Genomic DNA, 22648 nt, shown 5'->3' with positions numbered 1-22648 from the left:
TAGGTGGCTGGCAAGCAGTAATAAGGCAGGATTAACCCAAAATACCCAAACAACGGAGGTTAGTGTTCTCTAAATGGTGTTTGTGAGGATTCAAGTGATGCAAGCAGCCAAGTGCTCAATCAATTTCTCGTGAATTGAGATGCAGGATCCTTAAGGTGCTTTTGAAGATGAAAAGAATTAGAACAGGAAGGGTAAAGATCTTGAGGCACTTTCATCTAAAGCAAGGTGATGGGGTACATTTAAATCCGTAGTCTGCAATGATTATGGTTAAAAATGAAGACCGCTTTCGACCTCACAGCGTCTTGATCAGGGGAGAAATGATAGAAGACATATTAATAACAGCTTCTCTTTACAGGCAATCCACCAACAGTCAATTTCCACACCAAAAAAAAAAAAAATGAAGAAATAAATTACATGTTGCATTCATATTAAAAATGGTTCTACACATATACTGTAGGTCATTTTTGAGAATTTTCACTCTTCTGTCTCTCAAAAACATAAAGCAGTGTGAAACCTGACTGATGCAACCTGCAATGTTATTCACAGAGTGCAATCACATCAGTAGGGCAGCCAGGAAGTACACGATTGGGCAGTGACCTTGAAAACTTCAGCGGGAGCCAACTTTTTTCAGCTGACTTGCTGGCTGACTGTCCGCACATTGTCCAAATTTGCAGTTGTTGAGCTCTGTAGAAAAGAAGGACGTTCAGTGCCTTGTTCTTCACGGGGCTCATAGAAGTTCAGTCAGACAGAGAAGGGCTGGCAATGGAGCAAACACTTTGATAGGACACAGAAAATGTCGGGCCAAGAATATGAATGCGCCGCAGAATGTCCTAAATATTCAGAGACGGCGTCACTCCTGTCAACTCCTTTCTGGATTCGATTAATTCAGCTGAAGGACAGTACAGTCCTACAAATCCTTGTGTTTATTCTCCGCCAATATCAATTACATGGTAGAAATTATTTAAAGAAATAGGCTGACATTTTGGGGCATACACTTATTCTCCTTCTAGTATGACAAGATTGATACCACTCTTAGGTCTTTCCATGAAATATGAAGCAACAACCAGCAGCCGGTTAGCTTAGCATAACATAAAGACAGAGGACAGGGGGAAACAACTAGCCTGGCTCCGTCTGAAGGCAACAAAATCTGCCTACCAGCACCCCTGAAGCTCGCTAACTATCATGCACTATTACAATCAAGCTTCTTTGTTCAATCTGTGCAAAAGCTAAAGTATAAAAACACCAGTTTTTGGTTCTACGGTGCCTATGTGTCAGACTATTTCTGGGCCGGGAGCATTGACCTCCTAATCTCATCATCATTGTGAGTTTGCCAGGCATGAGAGCCAGTAAGCATATTTCCTAAAATATCAGGACACCTGTGTAATTGTGTTACATAATTAGGACTGACCAGTGTCTGAATTAGAGCCAACACCGTCAGCAATCCCATTAGCATCTTACTGAGACCATTAGGAATAATATTGTGAATTAGGTGTAATCTCAAGTGGGGATACTGTGTGTAGATATATATAGTATAATAATATACAGCACGGAGAGTAGGTGTGAGGGTATTTGTAGGTGGTTGCATAGTAATTTAACCACATTTCTGTGATGGGAGTGGGTCACACAGTTTCATCCATTGTCTCTCACGAGGCAGACGAGGCCATTCTTAAGGGAAGGCAGGAAGGCTGTTTAAAAAATATCAGATATATCCTCAAGGAAAATAACACAATCATGTTAACATTGAAGGTACTTTTGTGAGGTGCCATGAATACAATTTGCAGTGGAATGACTGAAAAGAAAAATAGAACGAAGCAGTTATTAGGTCTCCAGGACTGCAATGGCTCACAGCACCCCCAGAAGATTAAATCAAAGGCAAACAGCATTTTGCCTACATCTACGTCTATTTGTAGGACCAGGCTCCATGTAAATGAATTTAAAGAACTGATTTTGTGCAGGTAGCCGCCTGGGGGAAAAGAATGACATCATTGCCTCACTGCCAGGCCTCCTTCACTAGAGGACGCTGTGGAGCTCAATCAACGGGTGACGTAGCTGACGTACGAGGAAGTGTTTCGAATACAACAGGACTGCAGCAGGGTAATCACCTGTAAAGTGATGCATGCTATGGCAATAACAGAAAAAAATGCAGTGATTTCCTCCCACCATTTAAACATTTTCCCGTAGAAACGCGGTGATCTGGCGAACACGAGGAAGGCCCAACAAGTAAGTTATTGCGATGTCATTCCGGTTTGTCACTGTAAGTTTGGCTAATGCTACTTAGCGAGCTAGGCTAGCTTCAAAAGCCTGAGTCAACCAACAACAAAATATTGACTCATTATAAACACTAACCTCGCTCCTTACCATTAACATGTACATTTAACTGCCTCCCTAGATTGTTGTTTTCTCTTACAATACGTAAATCAGGTGTACGCCTGGTCACGGTCTGTCATTTGTAACGTGAAATATGCAACACCAAATTCTGCTGTAACAGCTGTCAATTTAAAGTTTCACATCTTTCTGCGGATATACACATCTACCTGGCAACACAGCAGCAACTAATCATAAACAAACAGGAATTACTTGAAAATTCGGCATACATATAATCACTCTAGTAGCAGGTGAATATGTTATTAAGCGTTATACATGACGCCATGTATTTGACATAATCGGCATGAAGGTAAAACACCAAACGTAGTGAGCGGCAAATTTTATTAAATAAGGTGTAAGTATATTAAGCATGAATGCCGAATTCCATAAAAGACCATAAAGACACAGGTTTTGGGTACACTTCTTAGAAATGTTTTTCTTTTTGTTTTGTTTTTCACCTAAAAGCATGAAATTTCTGCTTTTTTGCACCACGTCATTGTCAGGAAGAGAAGTTGCTGGTGAGTCTGGAAGAAGAAGTTATTTACTGGAGTAAACATCCCACACCGATTACTTTCACTTCCATTTAAATGTATCAGATGTCGTGTACCATGTGAGCTGAAAACATGTCTTTCTGGTCATTATGCAGTTACAAGTGGCAAATAAGATGGGTTGATTTAGAGACCTTTGGAAGTGAAGTAGATCCGACATGAAACAGTTCTTACAAAGGTGCATTTTACCAGTATTAAGAATGTAACTGTTGTTTTATGAATGTAACTGTTGTTTTCTGTGTTCTTGATGTAGGTTTGTTATCATTCACTCTTTCACTTGAGAAGACGGTGACATTTCCAAACCTCTCCAATGTCTTCTGGCTGTCCACCCCAGTCACCTGCTGTGGCAAAGTCTGAGGTCGCAGTGGACGGAGAATGCCCGCTGTTGGCTGCCACATTTGCCTACTGGGACAACATCCTGGGTCCACGGGTGCGCCACATCTGGGTACCAAAGGGTGATCAATTGATGTTCCTCAGCGATGGAGAGGTCACGTTTTTGGCCAATCATACACTGAATGGGGAGATTCTGCGCAGTGCTGAGTGTGGCGCTGTGGATGTGAAGTTCTTTGTCCTGGCAGAAAAGGGCGTCATCATTGTGTCTCTCATCTTCGACGGCGAGCTGAAGGGGGACAAGAACACGTGTGCCTTGTCCATCATCCTGCCTCAGACAGAGCTGGCCTTCTACCTACCTCTGCACACCATCTGTGTGGAGAGGCTAAAGCACGTTATCCGCAAGGGTCGCATTTGGATGCAGAAGGTACCCTACCCTGTTATTCCTGCTGATCCCTCTACTGCTCTCTCTTGGGCGTATGCTTAGCATTTATATAAGAGTCGGCTTATTATCACCTTTTACTTCATAAAACCTCATCTAGCCTCAGTTCCTGATTTCAAAGGGGTATGAAGCAATCCATCATCTCTGTTTTACGCATTTGGGATTGCAACAACATTGGCAGAATAACAGAGTTGCAGTCTCCGAACACAGAGGAGAAAGTTGGCTAATTAGACCTGAGAGCTCCTACAGAGGAAGCCAGTGAGCAGGTAATATTAAGGCCAGACAACAGCTTCAAAATACGTCACAGTGGCAGACACTGCAGTCCGTTTGGTTGAATGGCTATTTATCAGTCTCCCATTTTATGCATACTGTAGGTTCATCACATCCCTGTTTGTTAGTTTTAGCTTTTGAACAGTGTGTCTCATGTCAGGCTGTTTCCCCTGACATGGTCAATATTTTAGTGGGGTTTTATCCTGCTTTATGCACCACAGTTTGGGCTTTCTGGTGCTCTGTTCGTCATCTTATGCTGCATTGAAAACTTATGGTGCTGGTGGCCAGGGCTCTTACAGCAGACAAATAATGCTCCCTGACCTTAAGGATGGCTGTCGATTCTCAGTAGTTTTTGTGGTGCTGACCAAAATGTATCTGCTGTATCAGAGTCTATCTGGTACTGGAAGTAGTCATTAACTGTCTCATCTGACTGCTAACCTTGTTTATTCATTCTTTGAACAGATATTTCCTGGTTTAAATCATTATAATGCCTTGAATTTATGTTGTATTTAGTTAGGACGTAGTTGTTGTGCAGCTGCTTGTTTTAACATCTGAGAAATTTGACTTAATAAAAAGGGATATTGTAGAAAAGTATTCATATTTCTTAAAGGAAGATGTTGAAAACTCAGTACAGACACTTGGATTTTGGAGGCCAATACCAATATCGAAATAGGGTTTCCAAAGAATAACAATAAAGGGACTGACTGTGCACAGCTGTGTGTATCAACCGAGCTGATTTCTCAGACTAGCTCTCATTAGGTTGAGTTTGTCTGTCGTCCAGCTTTCACGGCTTGTAGCACCCTTTTATTGTGATTTGCGAGGTGCGCATTAAAATGCAGAACGTGCCATTTGAAGGGCAGAAATCGTAGCCGCTGGCCCAAAAATGAATGTTGTCAGTCCCGTCAGTCGACTGGCTTTAGTGTTTGTGCAGAGCTTCAGTTAACCATCCTCACTGTCTTTGAACTGCAGGGCTACAACATCATCTCAGTGCTCAGCATGGAGATTGTCCCGATCATGGAGCTGTTGGCCTCAATGAAGACACACAGTGTGCCACAAGATGTAGACGTGAGCAGCACACACACACACACACACTCACACACATCATCACCTCATGCGCTCATACTTCAAAGCTGTTCAAAAGACTAGAAGCCATAATGATTAATTTGTTTGTAACGTGCCAGCAACAGGAATGTAAAGCTTTGAGGAAACACTGTATATTTGTGAATGAGATAATAGCTTATTATCTAAACATCATGGTTTCAGTGACAGACTGGAAAGAGGTGGATATCTGTATTAAGTACAGTCACATATGAAGAAAAACTTTGTCTCCAGCTTTTTTTTTTTAAATTTCAGCTGTTTCATTTCGCTCAAATGGCCTCTATTTCCAAGAGGTTTAAATTATCCACACTCTCTGCTTAGATTACCACCCATTGCGATTCAACACATTTGTTCCCTTCTAATATGCAAATGCAACAAAAGCGCAGCACAATGAAGCTCCCTGGAATCTTTCTTGCTGTTTCCTACGCTGTTAGATGCATCTTATTTTCATCGCAGTGCCTGCAAATGTGCCCGTCAGCATTTTTGTCTTGGTTGAGACCAATTTTAAAAATGACTCATTTGTTTCACTCCCGCTGAGTAGATAAAAGACACCGTGCTAAATGATGATGACATCGGGGACAGCTGCCACGAGGATTTCCTCCACAAGTAAGCACTCCGATACAGGCAAATGGAGACAGATGATGAACAATGCCCATTTAACACCCATCAACCTTCCAATGATGAGTAATGACTCTCCACTTAGCCGAAGTTTCCTCCAGAGAAAGGACGAAAGCTGAATCGCTGTTAGTGTTGAGAGTCCGGAAAGTCCATTCTGGCAATGAAGCTCCCAGTTGCTCAGAGTAGAACAGGATTAGTTCAGCATCCTGTGGAGATGACAAAGCATCTGCACCTGCAATTACTTGACTTGGATCTCAAGGATATTTATAACTGATGGAGATTTTTAATAAGAAAATGACAGAAGTTTAAGAGTAACCGAGCAAAAGAGTTCTTTTTGGTGACAAATCATCAAATCAGATGACAAGATCAATCAAAAAAATGTAAGTGTGAACCAAACTCCATGAGTAAAACAGTAAAATTAAGGATCACAAGGCAGGCAGAGGTAACTTTCCACTGGTCCAGAACCAGTTACCATCTTCATTCGTCTTCAGTGTGAAAAGCCTCACACTGTAAATGTTTTTTCAGACCCAGCTCCTCAGTCTCGGTCATTATTCCTAAAGGCTGTCAATAATTGGAGCAATGCTAATGAAGCTAATGGGCTCTAATTTGCATGTCTTTGTCTCTGTGTTCAGGGCCATCAGCTCTCATCTGCAGACTTGCGGCTGTTCAATAGTGGTTGGAAGCAACCCAGAGAAAGTAAACAAGGTAAATTTACCGGATTAGTGGCTGTACACAGACAAATTTGTAATGCATCTGCATAATTTAAAATGTTCTGAAGTGTGTGTTGTGCTGTTGTTTTGGGTTTAATGAACCCCCCATGCACTTTTTCAGTCTCTGTTACTGCTTGTGTCGGTATTTTGAATGTCTTTCTGGACTTGGCAGCACAATTATTGCTGCAACTGCTTCCAAAAAGATCGAAGTTATTTGAGAAAGCATATAATCTACTCAAAATGGGCATTAAAAAAGAAAAGCTGGGTATTTGTACAAAGAAAGAACGCTTATATTGCACACCATACATTTGTTTAAGAGATCTACATCAGAAAACTGCTCCGAACATTTTCGCCCAGTGAATATCAAAGAGGTGCGCCGCTTTAATTTAGAGTTTTATTGGCTTTAGGCCTGAATTGAGCAGCAATTAAATCAAGACTTTTATTTGTATCTAACAGCTAGCCTCAAGCCTAATGCCAGATTAAGGTCAATAACCAAAATGTGACTTCTATAAAATTTGTGCTGAAATGTAGCTTCTGAAATAGATTTTGTGCTGACTGTGCAGGAATCCACCACTTTTTAATCTAACAACCAGCCACTGTGTTGGCACTATTTCCTCCACCTGACAGCAATGAAGAAACAATGTAAATAATCAAAACCAGATCTTTTCCAAAGCGTCGAAACCTGACTCGTTCCTTCACAGATCGTGCGGACCCTCTGCCTCTTCCTCACCCCGGCTGAGAGGAAGTGCTCTCGCCTCTGCAAGGCTGACTCTTCCTTCAAATATGACACAGGCCTGTTCGTCCAGGGTCTGCTCAAGGTAGCCACCAGTTTGCCTCCCATTATACAACCCAATGTGATGTGAATTAGACTGTGGCTCTGGCCTGCTTGTTTGATTTTCATGCGGCTTTTTGTGCTGTCTTCTTAAGGTCTTTATTTTTAATCAGCCAACTGCTATGTGCAAATTAAGATACGAGCATATCTGAATATGTTCCAGATGTTTACTTTTGTTCTTTGTTGTGTTCCACTCACAGTTTTCTTTATTACAAATATCGGTCCAGTGTGGAACTGAGAATTCAGTGATTTTTTTTTTTTTTGCGAGGTGAGAGGGCTTAACGGTACACAGAGAGATGGCTCTTCATGTCAACATGAATTGAATGAGAGTCAGTGTGCTGCACATCGGCTCGGTGGTGGAGCTCCTGCAGGCAGCAGGCAACAAGGGAAACAGGTCCAGGGAGAAACAACAAAAAAAAAGGAAAAGTGGTTATTTATTAAAGCTTCTTTGCACATATATTGCACGACATGGATATAAGATGTTTTGGTAGAGCTGTTCAGATGTTTGTTCTTGCTCTGTGTGTTCTATTTTAATTATATATGTGCATCAGAAGTTCTAATGAATAATTAAACTTTTTGCAAGCAAGCAGCTTCCTACTGTTGTTCCTTCTTATACCAACATTATGTGCTCTGTGCTGTCTGCTCTTTACATTGGGGCAGAGTGTGATGGAGGGAGCAGACTTAAATAAGCAGGATAATATAAACACGCTCTTACACATCACATCAGATAACAATCAGACCACGATTTGAGCTTTCCCCGGCCTTCTTTTCATTCCTAGGACTCCACAGGTAGCTTCGTCCTGCCCTTCCGCCAGGTGCTCTACTCCCCTTACCCGACCACGCACATCGACGTCGACATCAACACGGTCAAGCAGATGCCGCCGTGCCACGAGCATACATACAACCAGCGGCGCTACATGCGGTCGGAGCTCAGTGCGCTCTGGAAGACGGACAGTGAGGAGGACATTCCCCCTGACACAGTTATCCACACTGATGAAACCTTCACACCTGACCTGTAAGCCACGCACACACAGTCTCTGCTGTATTTGTGAGCGGCATTTTCAACACACTAGTTTTATGCTATCATAACCTCTTTTTTTGTGTTTTAGGAATATATTTCAAGACGTCATGCATAAAGACACTTTGGTGAAGTCATTTATAGATGAGGTAAGAATAAAGCAACACTTCTCGCCATATCATTCAACAACTTGACAAAAATAATAACCAAACAACTACAGCAACAGCAGGAACAAAATACAACCATCACAACCAATATTATTATTCTCATTGTCATCATTTAGAGAAAAATCTAAATAGATAAATGAAAGAGAAGCTACTCCCATAATCATAAAAGGAGAAAGAACCATCCACACTACATTATGCATACACTGTACACTATGCTGCTTTCATTAAGGACCATCCTTAAACGCACACTTCACCACCCAAACCAAACAAAGAAAAACAAAATATAGCAGCACTCTTTAACTCCTCACCCTGTGTGGCAGGACTGCGTCTGAAATACTTGGTGTCCCTGGGTGTAATATTGGAACACCCTGCTGCCGCCCGTGTGCGAGAGTGTAAATGAGAGGCAAATTATAAAGGACTTTGGATAAAAGCAATGTAAATGAATCCATTTCCAATTTAAATCAAGTAGCGAGTTTTGGAGGCCTGAGTCTTCTCCTCTTTTTAGCTCTCAACAGGAATATGTTAGTACGAATGTGAAAACTGCAAAAATGGACTCTGACATTGCCCTTTTAAAGCTGCTGTGCTCTCTGTGAGAGGGTGTGTAAATGGTTTCTATCTGGACGAGTAACCGCGGCAGTGTCAATAAAAGACAACATAAATAAATAATAGAGATTGGTCCACTATTGTTTAACCTATGACAAGCGCCCCCTTCTTATCGCACAAGCCTGAAAGTGACCCAGTCAAGCAGTTACTGATATTCCTCCCACCTCACTGTTACAGTCTTTAGATCTAAGAGACACAAAATAGTCAAATTTATCTCTAAGGGCCACAGCCCATCATCGGCCCCCATCAAAGTGCTTCCAGACTTGCGGTTACAAGTTTTTCTTATGACACCAGCAAAATGTTTCTTTCTCAAGGTTAGCACAAAGGAGAGCGGAGTGTATTATTCCAGCCTTTTTTCCAATGGAGCCGTAGCCCGGACTACTAATTGACATCCTGTGTTGTACCCAGGTGTTCATGCTGAAGCCAGGCCTGTCCCTGCGGAGCACCTATCTGGCCCAGTTCCTGCTGCTGCTCCACAGGAAGGCCCTCGCACTGCTCAAGTACATCGAGGACGAAACGTAAGAGCTGTCTCTAATAATAAGACTTTAATTCAAATAACAACAATTACTGTGTGGCAAGAGACCACTGCACTGACACGCCCTGCTCCACTGAAAACACTCCCCAAAAAACTAAATACTAGAGCTGATAGTTCACTTTCTACCCTTTTATTTATTTACTCTGACTCTGCACTGCAGCCACTGACATCCCTCTGATAGCGCCATCAGCGCTGGGCCCACCATAGTGCACACAGCCAGAAATAAACTGAAGCCTTGTAGTTTGTGGCCTGATGGAACACAGTTTCCTAAGTTTGGGGTCAAAATGGTCATGTTGGTGTTCTTCCATGTGTGGTCATGTTATCCCAAGGGTTTGTTGTACAGGGCTGCACATACAGCAAGCTCAGAGGGACTGATGATGGGGAACTGACAACATTAACACCAGTTGAGAAACGTCTGTTAGGCTTGAGAGAGGACTCAGTTGAAAGGAATCTCAGGTAGATAGTGTGGCTACAGGAGGGGGAACACACAGACGCAGGGTGAGCGCACACCCGCCGACTTCAAAACCAGAGCAATGTTTTGGACGCAGAGGGGGGAGATGCTTAAATCAAGATGAAGCAGTATGTCAAGATATGTGGTCAGGTGACCATGCAGGGGGCTTTTTTTTTTGTCAAAAGAAGCAGTGCAAAGACTACAGAGCAGGAGAAAAAACAAAAACACTTAAATGATCATGTGAGTCATTCTTCACTCTGTTCTGAACAAGAGGACAAGTATGACTGTGATGCATTGAAAACAATACTGCAGATGGCCTGACTGATATGCACAAACACAGTAAGCTGCCGAGTGTTGGGTGATATCTGCTTACTGTTGATTTATGCACTGTCCCCTGCTTTACAGGGGATGCCAGTAATTAAAAAGACAATCGCAAGACGACATCAATCACTTAAATACATTCAGAACATAAGAATTTGTACCTTGTTGATTTGTATTGAGAGTTTTTACACAGCTTCCCATAACATAATAGATTTAAGTGAGTGTGTGTGAGCTGGCCTGGCAGCAGCTATCTCCTTCCTCCAAGATGTAGAGATTATACATTTTTATAGTAACCGCACAGCAACAGCCAGCTATTCTCATGATCCGCCTCTATCTCTGTTCCTCTGTGACATAAAAATAGCAGCCATGTTCTTGTGTGGCAAAAAAATCCTGTCACCCTTTATCTGATTGTTAAACATCACACACAGTCAGGGGCGAGGTTAGCACTTTCCTGCCCGGTGAAAGAAGTGGAGGCGTCCTGATTTTAATATTCCCCTCTTTCAATTTTTGCCCTTCAGAAGGGACATGCCTCATAACCTACTGTATATGTATGTGGTGAAGAGCACAAGAAGCCCGCCCTTCAGTTTAGATGGAAAGGGATTGTCTTTTAACTTGTGCTTATTCTTACTTGGATGCTTTATTTTGGTGCAGTGAAAATATTGCTGTGTTCCAGCCCCTGGACACCCAGAGACTTACCATCACTACCAGACTAAATGTGTCAAATGACGCATAAGACATCACAAATATTTGTATTTCATAGAATAGTGTAGCCATAAATTATTTGGTTTAAATACTTTAGAATTTTCGGTCCTTTGTGCATATAAAACAAACAATAATATTAAACAAATATTAGACTAAACATGAATAGATTGCAAACACAGAATCAGACTTGTGTTCTAGAGTTAAAGGCTGAAAGTTAATTGACAAAGAATTTGATAATTAATTATTAAAGTCACTTGTCAGGAAAAAATGCTTAACAAAGCTTAACAACGATTTTTGACTATTTTCTGACATTTTATATCTTCAATAGATAATCAGTAAAACTAATATTAATGACATGAAATGCTGTATAGCCTGGTTGTTGGTGAGTCTGACTCGCAGGACTGGTTTATGATTGGTGTTGGGAAGAAACTGGGAAGCGGCGGCTGGTCGTTGAGCTCCGCACGCTCATGAATCCTCTGCATCATCCCCAATTGACAGCTTCCCCATCGACACAGCACATTTGTTTGGTGATTAATGCGCTGAGCAAGAAATGACACAAAGCACGTGCTGTGGCCTTCCCAATCACCACAGCTGAATTTCTGAGAGATTGTGGAGCGACGCCAGTGATGACGTTTTCCCTCATCATCATCAAAACACTAAATCATGTTTTTATGATCGCTGTGTGATCACTGACAGGAAACTCTCATTTCTCTGCCCCCCCCCTTAGGCACAGAAATGAGACTGTATGCCAGCTTGCAAGGTGACCCGGTGGTTTCTGATGGCCTCACGCCAGACTTTGTATTAATGTGCCTCTCATTTAGGCAGAATATTCACTAATGGATAAGACAAGTTAGAAACCAGTCGGACTAATTATTCTCCTCTGCGTGAGTCTTCTTCAGTTCCTTGTCAAAGATTTAGACATAATTTTATCTCTCGTCACGCTCTGTCCCAACAGAGTTGCAGTAACTACCTTCTGGCTCTGCTCCAGAAGCATCTTCTTAAGCCCCACCAATTCATTTGAGACGCTGCAGCCCACCATGTCTTCAGTTTTCAGCTGAATTTCTTTCATGCCACCGTCCCTGTGGTGACCTGGTCATCGCTCCATCTGGGCTTGACTCATCTCCTTCTGTGCTCCACAACAGAGGACTGACCTTCCTGCTCCTTGCAGGATAGCAGTCACTCCCGTCTTTTTCCTCTACTTCTGCATGTTTTGGCGTTTCTCTTGTTTACGAAAGACATTTGAGGTTTTTGAGGCTCTACTGTGCACAAGTATTCATGAAACCCAGAATATTTGGAAGCCCTGACTGTGGCACTGTTACTTCTGTTTGGTACTAATGTTGATGAATTTCAGTTCAAAGTTATTCTGCTTTTAGCTGTAGATAAACGTTAAATTAGTGAAATGTTAATATAAATAATCGCCAGTGTCTTGGTAAACAGTGTTCTATTTAAAAATTGTCAATGCAAATTTGAGGTAATTTGTACTCTGTCAACTGCACGGTTCAAACTAGAGTCATCATCACATGGGGCACTGGGCTTGCTGAACGTTTTCACACTGTTCAATGCGAACAAGCCTACAAACACACAAAATGCTTATACACCAAATATTATACATACTCACACAAGAAAATCAGCTCCATCAGTTTTTATATCTTGGTCTTTCAGAAGAACTCATTTATTTTGAGTCACCAAAATTTTAATGCTGCAGAAATGAATAGTTTTATAATAACAATTGATCAGTTGATGATGTATAATGTGAAAGATGGTGCTCGTTGTGACAAACCATTACAAAATGATCACCTGGTTCTGCAGTTCCCCGCAAAATTTTAGCGACTTTCATCGGGTTGTTTTGGCTTTACGACCCACAGCTTAACTGTTTTGATTCACTCTCACAGCTCTCATCAGCTTAATTTCCAGTCGAGGAAGTTTACTGCAAAAACAATTTCAAATATTTTGACACCTTCAAGTCCCCGGGGGTAACTGGTTGTGGAGCTCTAATTATCGGAAATATTTAGCCTTAAACAGTAATTAAAAGACAGTTTAAAGTTTTAAAATAGGAGGATTAGTGTGCAATGAATATTTGAAAATTCAGGGGGGAAAAGAAAATAGAGAAACAGTACAACATAGCTATTTTACCTTAGAACCACCACATCAGCTATGGCACATAAAGGGCACACTGATAAATTCAATTGTAGATCCCAAATACACACGTGTTGTGTCATTTCTTAAAATTGCAATAAACTGTGATTTATTGATTAATAGAAATTTCAGGCCACTTTTTGACAAAATATTGCAGTAAAATCTACCATGATGTTACAAAACATTTGATTTTAACTCCTGCACCTAACATGCTTTAAATCCTTCCAGAAATGTCACTTTGATTCACATTTGCTCCCATACATAGGAAACACCTGAATATATCTCATCCCACAGACAGCACTAACTACACAAGCAAAACCATTATTTGTGTGCTCGTGCAAAGGCATAAAAGTGGTCTTGTTTATGGTGTTGCTAACAGCCTGAGGTCTAAGGGCACGCTATTTTACAGGTGCCTTGACAAGATTGTTTATGCTCAGTTGCCATCCTGTAGCAGCATACATAATTCATCATGACATGGCATTCCTGCTCACAGCTGCAACCCAACGAGATGCTAATGCAAATCCTCAGACCCTGACTATTGTGGCTTGTTAACAGTTACACTACAGTCCCTCTCCTCCTCCCTTCACAGGCAAAAGGGGAAGAAGCCCTTTCGATCCTTGCGCAATTTAAAGACAGACCTGGATCTGACAGTGGAAGGAGACCTGAACATAGTAATGGCCTTCGCCGAGAAGCTGAGGGCAGGACTGCACTCGTTTGTGTTTGGGAAGCCATTCTACACCAGCATGCAGGAACGAGATGTACTCATGAGCTTTTGACCACGTTCTTCATCTGCACTTTATGTATATGTATAGAATTTTGTTAGATTGTTTTATTGTTACATGAATGCATGCACATGTTTACATAACCGTTTTGCTTCCCTTTGTGTCTTGATCAATATATATATAAGTCATTTGTCTGAGTATTACTGCTGTTTTGAGCCTTTAGGATGAACATTTTGATATATTGCCTTGATCATCTGTAAGCATAATGTTGTTAGACTACTTAAATTACTCTCTGCAGGCTGAATTATTTATGTCTTCTATGCCTTCTGTTAATAGAGGGTCTGTATTAATTTATGCTGTTAAAATTGGCTGAAGTGCCCACCAGTACATTTGCAATTTAATTAAAAATTATATTTATTAAAACATGAGGTATTGGTTTCTTCACTGCCTGTGTTATACAACAACCTCATTTGGTTTTTGAACCTTCTGAATTTGTGCACTCTCTCTTTAAAAAAAATTCAGTTACAGCAACAAGCCTTGAATATGCAGCGTGGGGATTCCATTAAAGAAGAAGTACGGTGAATGAAATCTTAACACAGTCCCTCCTGGTGAAGCAGATCTGTGTGTGTCGCTGACGGCGAGCGTCATTGACTGCATTACCCGGTTGTGGGTAAAATGGATTTACACTGATTTTTTTTTTTTTTTTTCCTCCCACAGCAACAACCCAGCTGTTTGCTGTTAGGATAATCCATCTTTACTGCAAACACACATTTGCTGCGGTCTTAACGTCAAGCAATCAAGTGAATGTGCTTTGAGTCTAAAAATGCAAATGATGTGCTGCTCTCCGTTTAACCTTTTCCCTACATTTATTTATACCTCTGAATGCAGAATCCTTGGAGTGACGGTCAGACTGTGTTGAGCAGAAATGTATGAAATGACAGACATGACAGTGAACTTTTGTCTACTTGTGCAGAGAGCACACATAAGACTGTAATGACAAATTTAATACATAATGTTTTGCACTGCTCTCCTGAGAGTCTGCAGCCATGCTAGCAGCTCTGTGAGGCATGTACTTAGCCACTGCAGAGCTTTTTGCTGCATGCTGCTGATGTTTAGAAGATATAATGTTTCACCATCTTAGTTCAGCTTACTTTTCCTAATTAGCACTAAACACAAAGTAGCTAAAGCAGGTAGGAATGTCATTAGTTTTGCATACAGTGGTGCTAGATGAGAAGTCAGGTGGTCATCAGAGTTATTACAGTTGATCCTGGGGGTGGCATGAATGTCTGCACAAAGTGTAATGACAATCCATCCAATAGTTGTCGAGGCTGCATTCAAAACCATAAATGTCAACCTTGTAGTGGAGCAGGAGGAAAAGTCAGGGGGTCCCTGACTTTTTTTAGGATTCATCTTCTGGGTACCATGAACGTTTGTGCAAAATTTCCAGTGGCTACAGAGATATTTCATTCTGGGCCAAAGTGATGAACTGACTAACAGACTAGTATTCCTTCAGCCATCCCTCTGCCATGGCTAAAAATGGCACATGAAGTAATCTTCATCTGAACAGAATAAGATTAGACTTGAGAAAAACGAGTGATGTAAAAGTTGGCTGGCCCAAGCTCCTCAAACAGCTCCAAAGCTGAAGGAGCCCTGATAACAAGGATCACCCTCAGATACCGAGCTAAGCTCTGACTCTATAAGGTCAAAAAGAGTTGAGATGTATTCAGGGACCACAAGCTGTTCCTTGAAAGCAATAGGCACCGTAAAGAACAGTGATATTGTTTTTATGCCTCTGTGCCAGAGACAGCTGTGACTGGAGGTATTATGTAAACTGTCCCAGCTTTAAGATGTGTGTGAAGCAGCCACATTTTCAATTAGTAGCTTCTTTGCAGCAGCATCCCTATTTGAAGCATTGCAGTCCACCACAAGCTCATTGGTTCTGCTGATGTTGAGCTTCAGGTGATGGTTGTTGCACCATGTGATGAAGCTCTCCATCAGTCCTCTGGAAAAACAGTCTCTAAGTGAAGACAGCATGTTTCTCACTGGAAATGAGTGACTAGAATCATACATGTCAATATAGTGACAACTTCCATTTCACCAAAAAAGACACTTTTTACTGTACTATATGAGTTTGGACAGACACGGATGTAAATTGCAATTTGACTATTTTGCAAAGGCACACAAGTGCAAAGCGGTAATTCTACTTTAGCTTTAGGATCTTATCCTATCTTAACTGTAACTGGAATAAATGTGCGCCCTCTGTAGCTGGGCCCGCAGAATCACCACCACCTTTTACAGCACTGCTGATGGAAATAGAAATCTTACTCAGACGTCACTCTCTGATTTCTACTGGCAAGCTCAGTCTTGGCTGACCAACTACCACTTGGCAAGGTGAGTGGAGCTGAGTGCGCCAAATGTGCTTCATATTTTTACTTTTACTGCTGGAAGTTTTTAGACATTCAGTGCTTGATGTCTTGATGTAAAGTAGTTGATAAATCAGGTTGTAACAATCTGGCAATGTTTTGTGTGTGTCACTGGAAATGGATTGACCAAGTGGAGCGATGCCATGTGCACTGAAGGCAGCACTGGGACTAACTTAATCCTTAAAAAATAATTATCACATCAATCAATCAGATACACACCGTCAAACCCATTTGGGACCTAAAGTATATGTGACTAACCATCTTGTAAGGGTGGCTGATTGACATTAAATATTATATTAGAATTGGTCTGAGTGGGTCAGACAGTATTGAAATAGAAAAGAATGTAGTAAAAGAGAGGATTTACTTGGGTGGCATAGTCATTTTAACAGAGGCAGTTCATGCAGTCCTTCTCCTGTGAAGTCCTCCACAACTTAACTGCATCTTCACTGAGATCTGGTTAGCCATCAGTGATATCTGTGAAGAAACTGCTTTCTCTAAACCACTGGGTGAAAAAAAAAGGCAGCTTGGAAACCATAGTCTGTCTATAATTGCCTCAAGCAAGAAAATTATAATTAGGTGTCCTCCAGAGGGCCTTGAACTGTTACATATTTAAAACGAGGGGAATAAACCAAAAGAGAAGCTGTTAATTACTGTTAGAATATCTGTAGCGACTGTACCCAGAACCTCCTTCAGGAATTTAGTTGAAATAACATTCACAAGGCAGGAAAAATCATTCATGTGAGATTTTTTTTTTTTTTTTTTTTTTTTTAAGCCACAGCCAAAATAGGTTGGTCTTCAGGGGAAGGTGTGATTGGCAGGGAAAAGCTTTGAGCCTGATGTTTGGCACCTTTTCAGCAAAACGGCTCCTACGGGTTCTTTGGGGAGGCTTTGTTGTTGTGACTGGAGGAGGGCATGACAACAGCCTCTTACATTAAACAGTGCCCTAGAGTTCTGGCAATTCTTAGAGATAACAGAAGTTGATATTGTAGCCTTGACTGGTTCTGCTGTTTTGACATTAGATTTTTTTATATATATAGAACAGGAAGTCAAACTTCTTTTTTTATGCCTTCATTTTTGCTCCCAGGTCAGAAAATAACAGTTTTTAGCTACTTTAAGATTCAAGATAATTTATCGCTTAGGAATATAGAAGCAGAATCTTTTATTGCAGAGGTGAAGTTGTCAGTCGGAATGGCTCAAATGGAAAAACAAAGCAGGGTCTCAAAAATAACTCCCATGCTGACAAAGGCATTGAAGAGTCAACAGAGTGTCTCATAATGCTCGCAGCGTGGCTCTAGAGACAGCAGTGTCTGTCGGTCGGTTGATCCATGTCTTTGGTCCAGATTGAAACAACTCCTAGATGTATCGCCATGGCATTTCGTACAGGCATGGTCGTGGTCCTCTGAGATCGTGGTCACCAGAGAATCCTGCTGACTTGGTGATTCCTGGAGTTTTCCTCCACCAGCAGGTCAAAGTTTTCATTTATCCTGTGAAATATCTCATTGTCTAACAGATTGATTGGCTCTGGTTCTCACATTATGAATCCTCATGACTTTTTTGGTCCTTCCACTGTTGCAGCACCACCATGAGGTTGACATTTGGTCATATGATAAGTTCAGAATTTTCACTGTCCAACACTTGACATTCCCATCTGCCACAACTTTACTTTGTCTTTCATGATTAGCAAAGGTAAGCTCTAGTGCTATTGACTAAGATGATGAACAGGGTGAGTATACCTAATAGGCACCAGCATGTTAGCACATTGTGATTATTAGCATTTAGCTCAAACCTCCGCTGTACAGTACAGTACAGCCTCACATTGCTGCTATGGCTGTAGACCCTCATCCTTGAGTCAGACTGAACAGACTGAACAAATGAACAAATATTCCAAATTTACATATGAACTTGGCAGCAAACTTGTATACATTTAATTTTATATTTGCAGGTATTTAACCAAAGAACACTGTGAGGTAATGTTATGACTAAAGGAGAAAAACATACACGAACATTAAAATTGCAGGAAAAATGAGTTGACGAGTAATTGTTAAAATTCTTTTGATTGAAATAGGTGTTCCCAAGAAACACTTATGGAAAGTGGAAGAAATATGTTAATAAATATAACAAATGTTCACCAATTAAGATTTAAACAAAATATCTACAAGAGGCTGATTATAAAGTAGTGATTTTGTCGGCTTGACCTACCTACATATCACACATTCTGTTTGAATATGATGACACACACACACACAAAAAAAATATGTAAACAGAACTTGGATGGTTTATGCAGAAATGTTACTTTACACTGTAGATGAGAGGTACTCTTTTCTTTATCATTTAAGCTTAACATGATGAAAATCACAGGGTGATAAACTACCTTACTGTCTCTGCTTTTTACTGTTTTTTGTGTTTTATTTTCAAAAGTGTATATTGTATGCATTAATTAGTCTAATTGTTCATATTAAGTTTGCATGATGTTATTGTTTTGTTTGTTATCTTCTGGGAAACCTTAATAGATAGAGAATTACAAAATAAACATACAGGCAAATGGCAGAGATTATTTTATGTAACGCCTGGATCCTGCTGATAATGCTGTGGGTTCACCAAATCCTACATATTACAGTATTAAAACACTCCCACTACTATAAAAACATTCATGTTGATAGGTAGATTAAACTGTCAATTGCGTGTGACCTCGCTCACGCTTCCCTCTAATTGGGCGGTCTCTCATTTGCCACTTTTCCTATTGGTCAATTTTCGACTGCTTTCGACAGAACAGGAAGAGACGTTAACTGGCCGTCTGCCAGGTAAATATTCAACAGAGGATGCTAGCTGTCCCCATGTCCGACACGACAAAAGGACAGCAACTCCCGAATAACTGGAGCAAAGATGAAACCACATGCTTTATCGAGGACATTAAGGTATTTTACGATAACCAAGTGACTTGTTTTCCCAGTTTGACAAAGGAGAAGTTATAGGGTGCGGCCTGCTGTCATTAGCTTGCTCGCTAGCCTAGGGTTAACGTTGTGATATTTAGCGGTTAGCTTAGTAACTGCATTAGCCACAAGATAAAACGTCATTAGCCAACAAGCTGGCTGGCTGTACTGGACGGGTCAGCAGCCTCATGTAGTAACGTTATCACCTAAAAAATGAAACCGGTCACGGGCAGCGGTTCGTTTCGTTATTCCCAGTGCTGAGGATAATGCTCAAGAAATTACTGAAAACCTGGGATTAGCTAGCTGGATGTATGGTTAGTGTCAGGTATGAGTTCCAGATTATTTTTACATCTGAAGTCAAGTAAATTGATATAGTATGAATCGGTATGCTCCCGACCATGTTGAAATTTAAATAAACAGACAGCGTTGTATCAAGACATAACACGAAATCTCTCCTAGTCTAACATGTAAACAAAGCCAGTCTGTCAGAGAAGTTCCTGTTCCTTTCTCAAGTCAAGCGACATACAACACCCAGGCAGCACCGGAAGCGGTTTTAATTAAATGTTCGGATTAATTTGGTTAAAATGCTGCTTTGTGAATCACCCATGTGTCAAACAACCATCTCCATTTTCAACAAGGTGTTACTGATGGGCAAGGTCAGATTTAAATGAATGGCCGGATTGTCAGGGCAGTTTGATGGGTGAGCATCACCGCTGCAGGCTGGTCTTGATTTCTACTCCATCAATTTAGTTCTGCTGTGTAGTTTTAAACATGGATGTAACAACAGCATTTCATACCTTGACGACTAGTTTATGTTCCTGTGAAATGTTTTGTGATTAAATATGCTCATGCAGTGCTTGCCAGACCCTACAGTAAAATTGATTATTTTATTCACTATTAAATAGCATGCCTACATAATCCAAGAGTGACCGTTTGTGTCTCTGTGCCCCCTGTTACGCCTGCAAAATGATATAAATAGGTGGTAGGTGCAATGTTTGGTTTGATGTGTACACTGTGCAGTATCTATGTAGTTGCTTTATCTGACGTAATTACCCACATCTGAACCAAAACTGAAAACATTCATATTACAGATCACTCTCACGGGCCACTGATCATGCTGATCTTTCTGAGATGGCTGTACAGTCTGTGCTCATAACTCATGTGCTCATGACTCTAAACCAGAACTTGTCTTACAGGAATAATTGTGCTGGTAGTGTACAAGAGATGCACACATGCGTACAACAGGTGACACTTATTATAGTAAGTGTTAGCAATAATTGTAAAAAAAAACAAACAAACAATCTTGTCCAACCAACAGTCCAAAACCCAAAGACCCGTCATTTACAATCATAAATGACAAAGAAAAGCAGCAAATCCTTACGTTTAAGAAGCTGGAACCAGCAAATATTTGACATTTAGGCTCAAATAATGACTGAAAGCATTAATTGATTATCAAAATAGTTGCCAGTTAACTTTCTTTTGATTGCCTCATCAATTAATCGACAAATTGTTGCAGCCCTAGTGAAAAAGACAAAATGAGAAACAGTTTTCTGTAAGAGAGCGCTGGGTTTTGTTACATCTCAGTGGTTTTACAGCCAACGTCATTTAAGGTGGATTAGATGAGGATTTGTGTTTGTTTGCGTGTGAGTCTTTGTGTGTAACAGCATTCAAGCTTTTGACTCCTAAGCATGGGCAGACTGGGAACACAACATACACTTGTAGCCACGTACACACACACACACACACACACACACACACGTGTGCAACACCCTCTTCCAGCCCCCTGCCTCACGCAAACAAAAAAATAATCCTTCCTCTGGAGGCAAAGTCCTCGTCGCCAAGTGCAGCCTATGTCCTCATGACGTGAAAAATAGGTGGACATATAGCTAATCATGATCACGTGTGGAGTTACACATAGCAAGCATTTTTCTGCCCGTCCTCTGCTCTTATGAAGGGAGAGCACTACAAATGGTTGCAGACTTAAACAACAGTTTAAAAGCTGGACCATACAGTTATATACTAAGGCAACTTGCTTTGTTAGAAAGTGTTGAAATATTTTATTTACCTTTCACCCAAAGCTCTTCATCTAAACCAGTCTTTCACTGTTCTCCCCTTTTTACAAACATAGTGAGACATTGAACAGACTGGATGTAAGTCAGCCATGACCATGGAGACCTTATCTCTTTGCTCCTTTTCTTACAAATAGTAAGAAATAGTTAGACTTATTGTATGTCTTTTGTCAGGAGATTGGGGCAGCACTCTGTTGCTCCCTCAAGTGCAATTTAATGGCACAGCCACCATCAAATTGCACTTGAGGGAGCAACAGTGTGAGATCATTTTTCTCATGTCTTCATTGCTTTCCTCTGCTGGTCCAGCCACTACCTTTTACACTATTTGGACGTGTGTAACTACGATACACTGTTGTTATTGCGGTTGGCCATTTTTTTGCCTCCTTAATATCAACATTGCAGGCCATTTGTAGAGTAATGACTGTCTGAGTGGCAGCAGCAGATTGTTTTGTTTTATTTATGAGTTAAACCTAGTCACTTTTCATATATTGTGCTGCAAATATAACTCTTATTTTGTTGGCTTTTAATGGTTTTAGGTAACTGTCTCTTCATGGAAAATATGCAGCCACCCCACTGATGCGTTAAAAATAGATCAAAACAATACTGTCACTTTATCATTGCGGTGGTGCACATTCATTTTTTTTTGTTCCTGTGCCATTCCACTAATCTTACATTTACCTTTTTCAGTTTTAGACATCAGACTGAGAGCCTGTAGCCATGGATGGACATGCTGCCAAAAACAATGAAAGCACTTTCCCCAGCTTCGTGGATCTGGATGATTTTCTTACCAAGCACAACTCGAACTTCATCTGGCTCCTCGTTGGTGAGTCTGAATCTTCACTGTAGGGGGGAAAAATATGCAGATCAATCGAAATTTTCTTGAGACTTTAAATAATCTGTTGCATGTAAAGTGCACACCTGTCAGCGGTGGATCAAGTTACATTTTAGTGGCCAAGCAGCTACACGGAAGATGTGCTGTCGCTTCCTTTGGTCCAAACTGTCCTGGAGTTTTTGTATTTGCATTGAGTTACATGGTATAAAGTATGATGAAATAATCACTGATGTGCTTAAGATCTCACTTCCTGAAAGATTAGAATTGGTGTTTGCTTTTAATTATTTAATGAAGCTGAATGAATTAATATTTCATTGTGATTTAAGTCAAATAAAACATGTAATGATAGTTCCCAGTTATTGCTCTGTCCAGGTGCACTGAGATGTAGGTCAACACATAGCATGGCTCACAGAATAAAGCAGTTGCTTTCTTTGTGTGACTGCAACATCTTAAAGCTGAGAACAACTCTGTGGGGGAAAAAGGAAAAAAAAAAAAATAATAATCAAACAACAGCTTGAGTGCAGCAG

At 40.8% G+C, this 22648-nt stretch overlaps 2 protein-coding genes across 10 annotated transcripts in view; both read left to right on the top strand.

Annotated features, from left to right (window-relative positions):
• The first annotated feature begins 2042 nt into the window (after positions 1-2042).
• On the top strand, positions 2043-14295 carry c9orf72 (C9orf72-SMCR8 complex subunit). Its single transcript, XM_076749335.1, has 10 exons — positions 2043-2220; positions 3166-3669; positions 4924-5019; positions 5594-5658; positions 6303-6375; positions 7082-7198; positions 7992-8227; positions 8322-8379; positions 9409-9518; positions 13735-14295. The coding sequence occupies exons 2-10, from the start codon at positions 3223-3225 to the stop codon at positions 13919-13921; spliced, it is 1389 nt and encodes a 462-aa protein (XP_076605450.1). The 5' UTR covers positions 2043-2220; positions 3166-3222; the 3' UTR covers positions 13922-14295.
• A 4787-nt stretch (positions 14296-19082) lies between these two features.
• The window catches only part of kiaa1109 (KIAA1109 ortholog), a 66934-nt gene continuing 63368 nt past the window's right edge, over positions 19083-22648 (top strand). For all 9 annotated transcript variants that reach the window (XM_076749506.1, XM_076749503.1, XM_076749502.1 and 6 more), the window contains exons 1-2: positions 19083-19205; positions 21977-22112. In XM_076749506.1, coding sequence (XP_076605621.1) covers positions 22007-22112 — 106 coding nt within the window. In that variant the 5' untranslated portion in view covers positions 19083-19205; positions 21977-22006. The remainder of the gene's footprint in view (positions 19206-21976; positions 22113-22648) is intronic.

The sequence above is a fragment of the Chaetodon auriga genome, chromosome 14 (assembly GCF_051107435.1).
Source record: "Chaetodon auriga isolate fChaAug3 chromosome 14, fChaAug3.hap1, whole genome shotgun sequence".
In the NCBI taxonomy this organism is placed as follows: domain Eukaryota; kingdom Metazoa; phylum Chordata; class Actinopteri; order Chaetodontiformes; family Chaetodontidae; genus Chaetodon; species Chaetodon auriga.
This window is presented reverse-complemented; position numbering and strand designations above follow the sequence as displayed.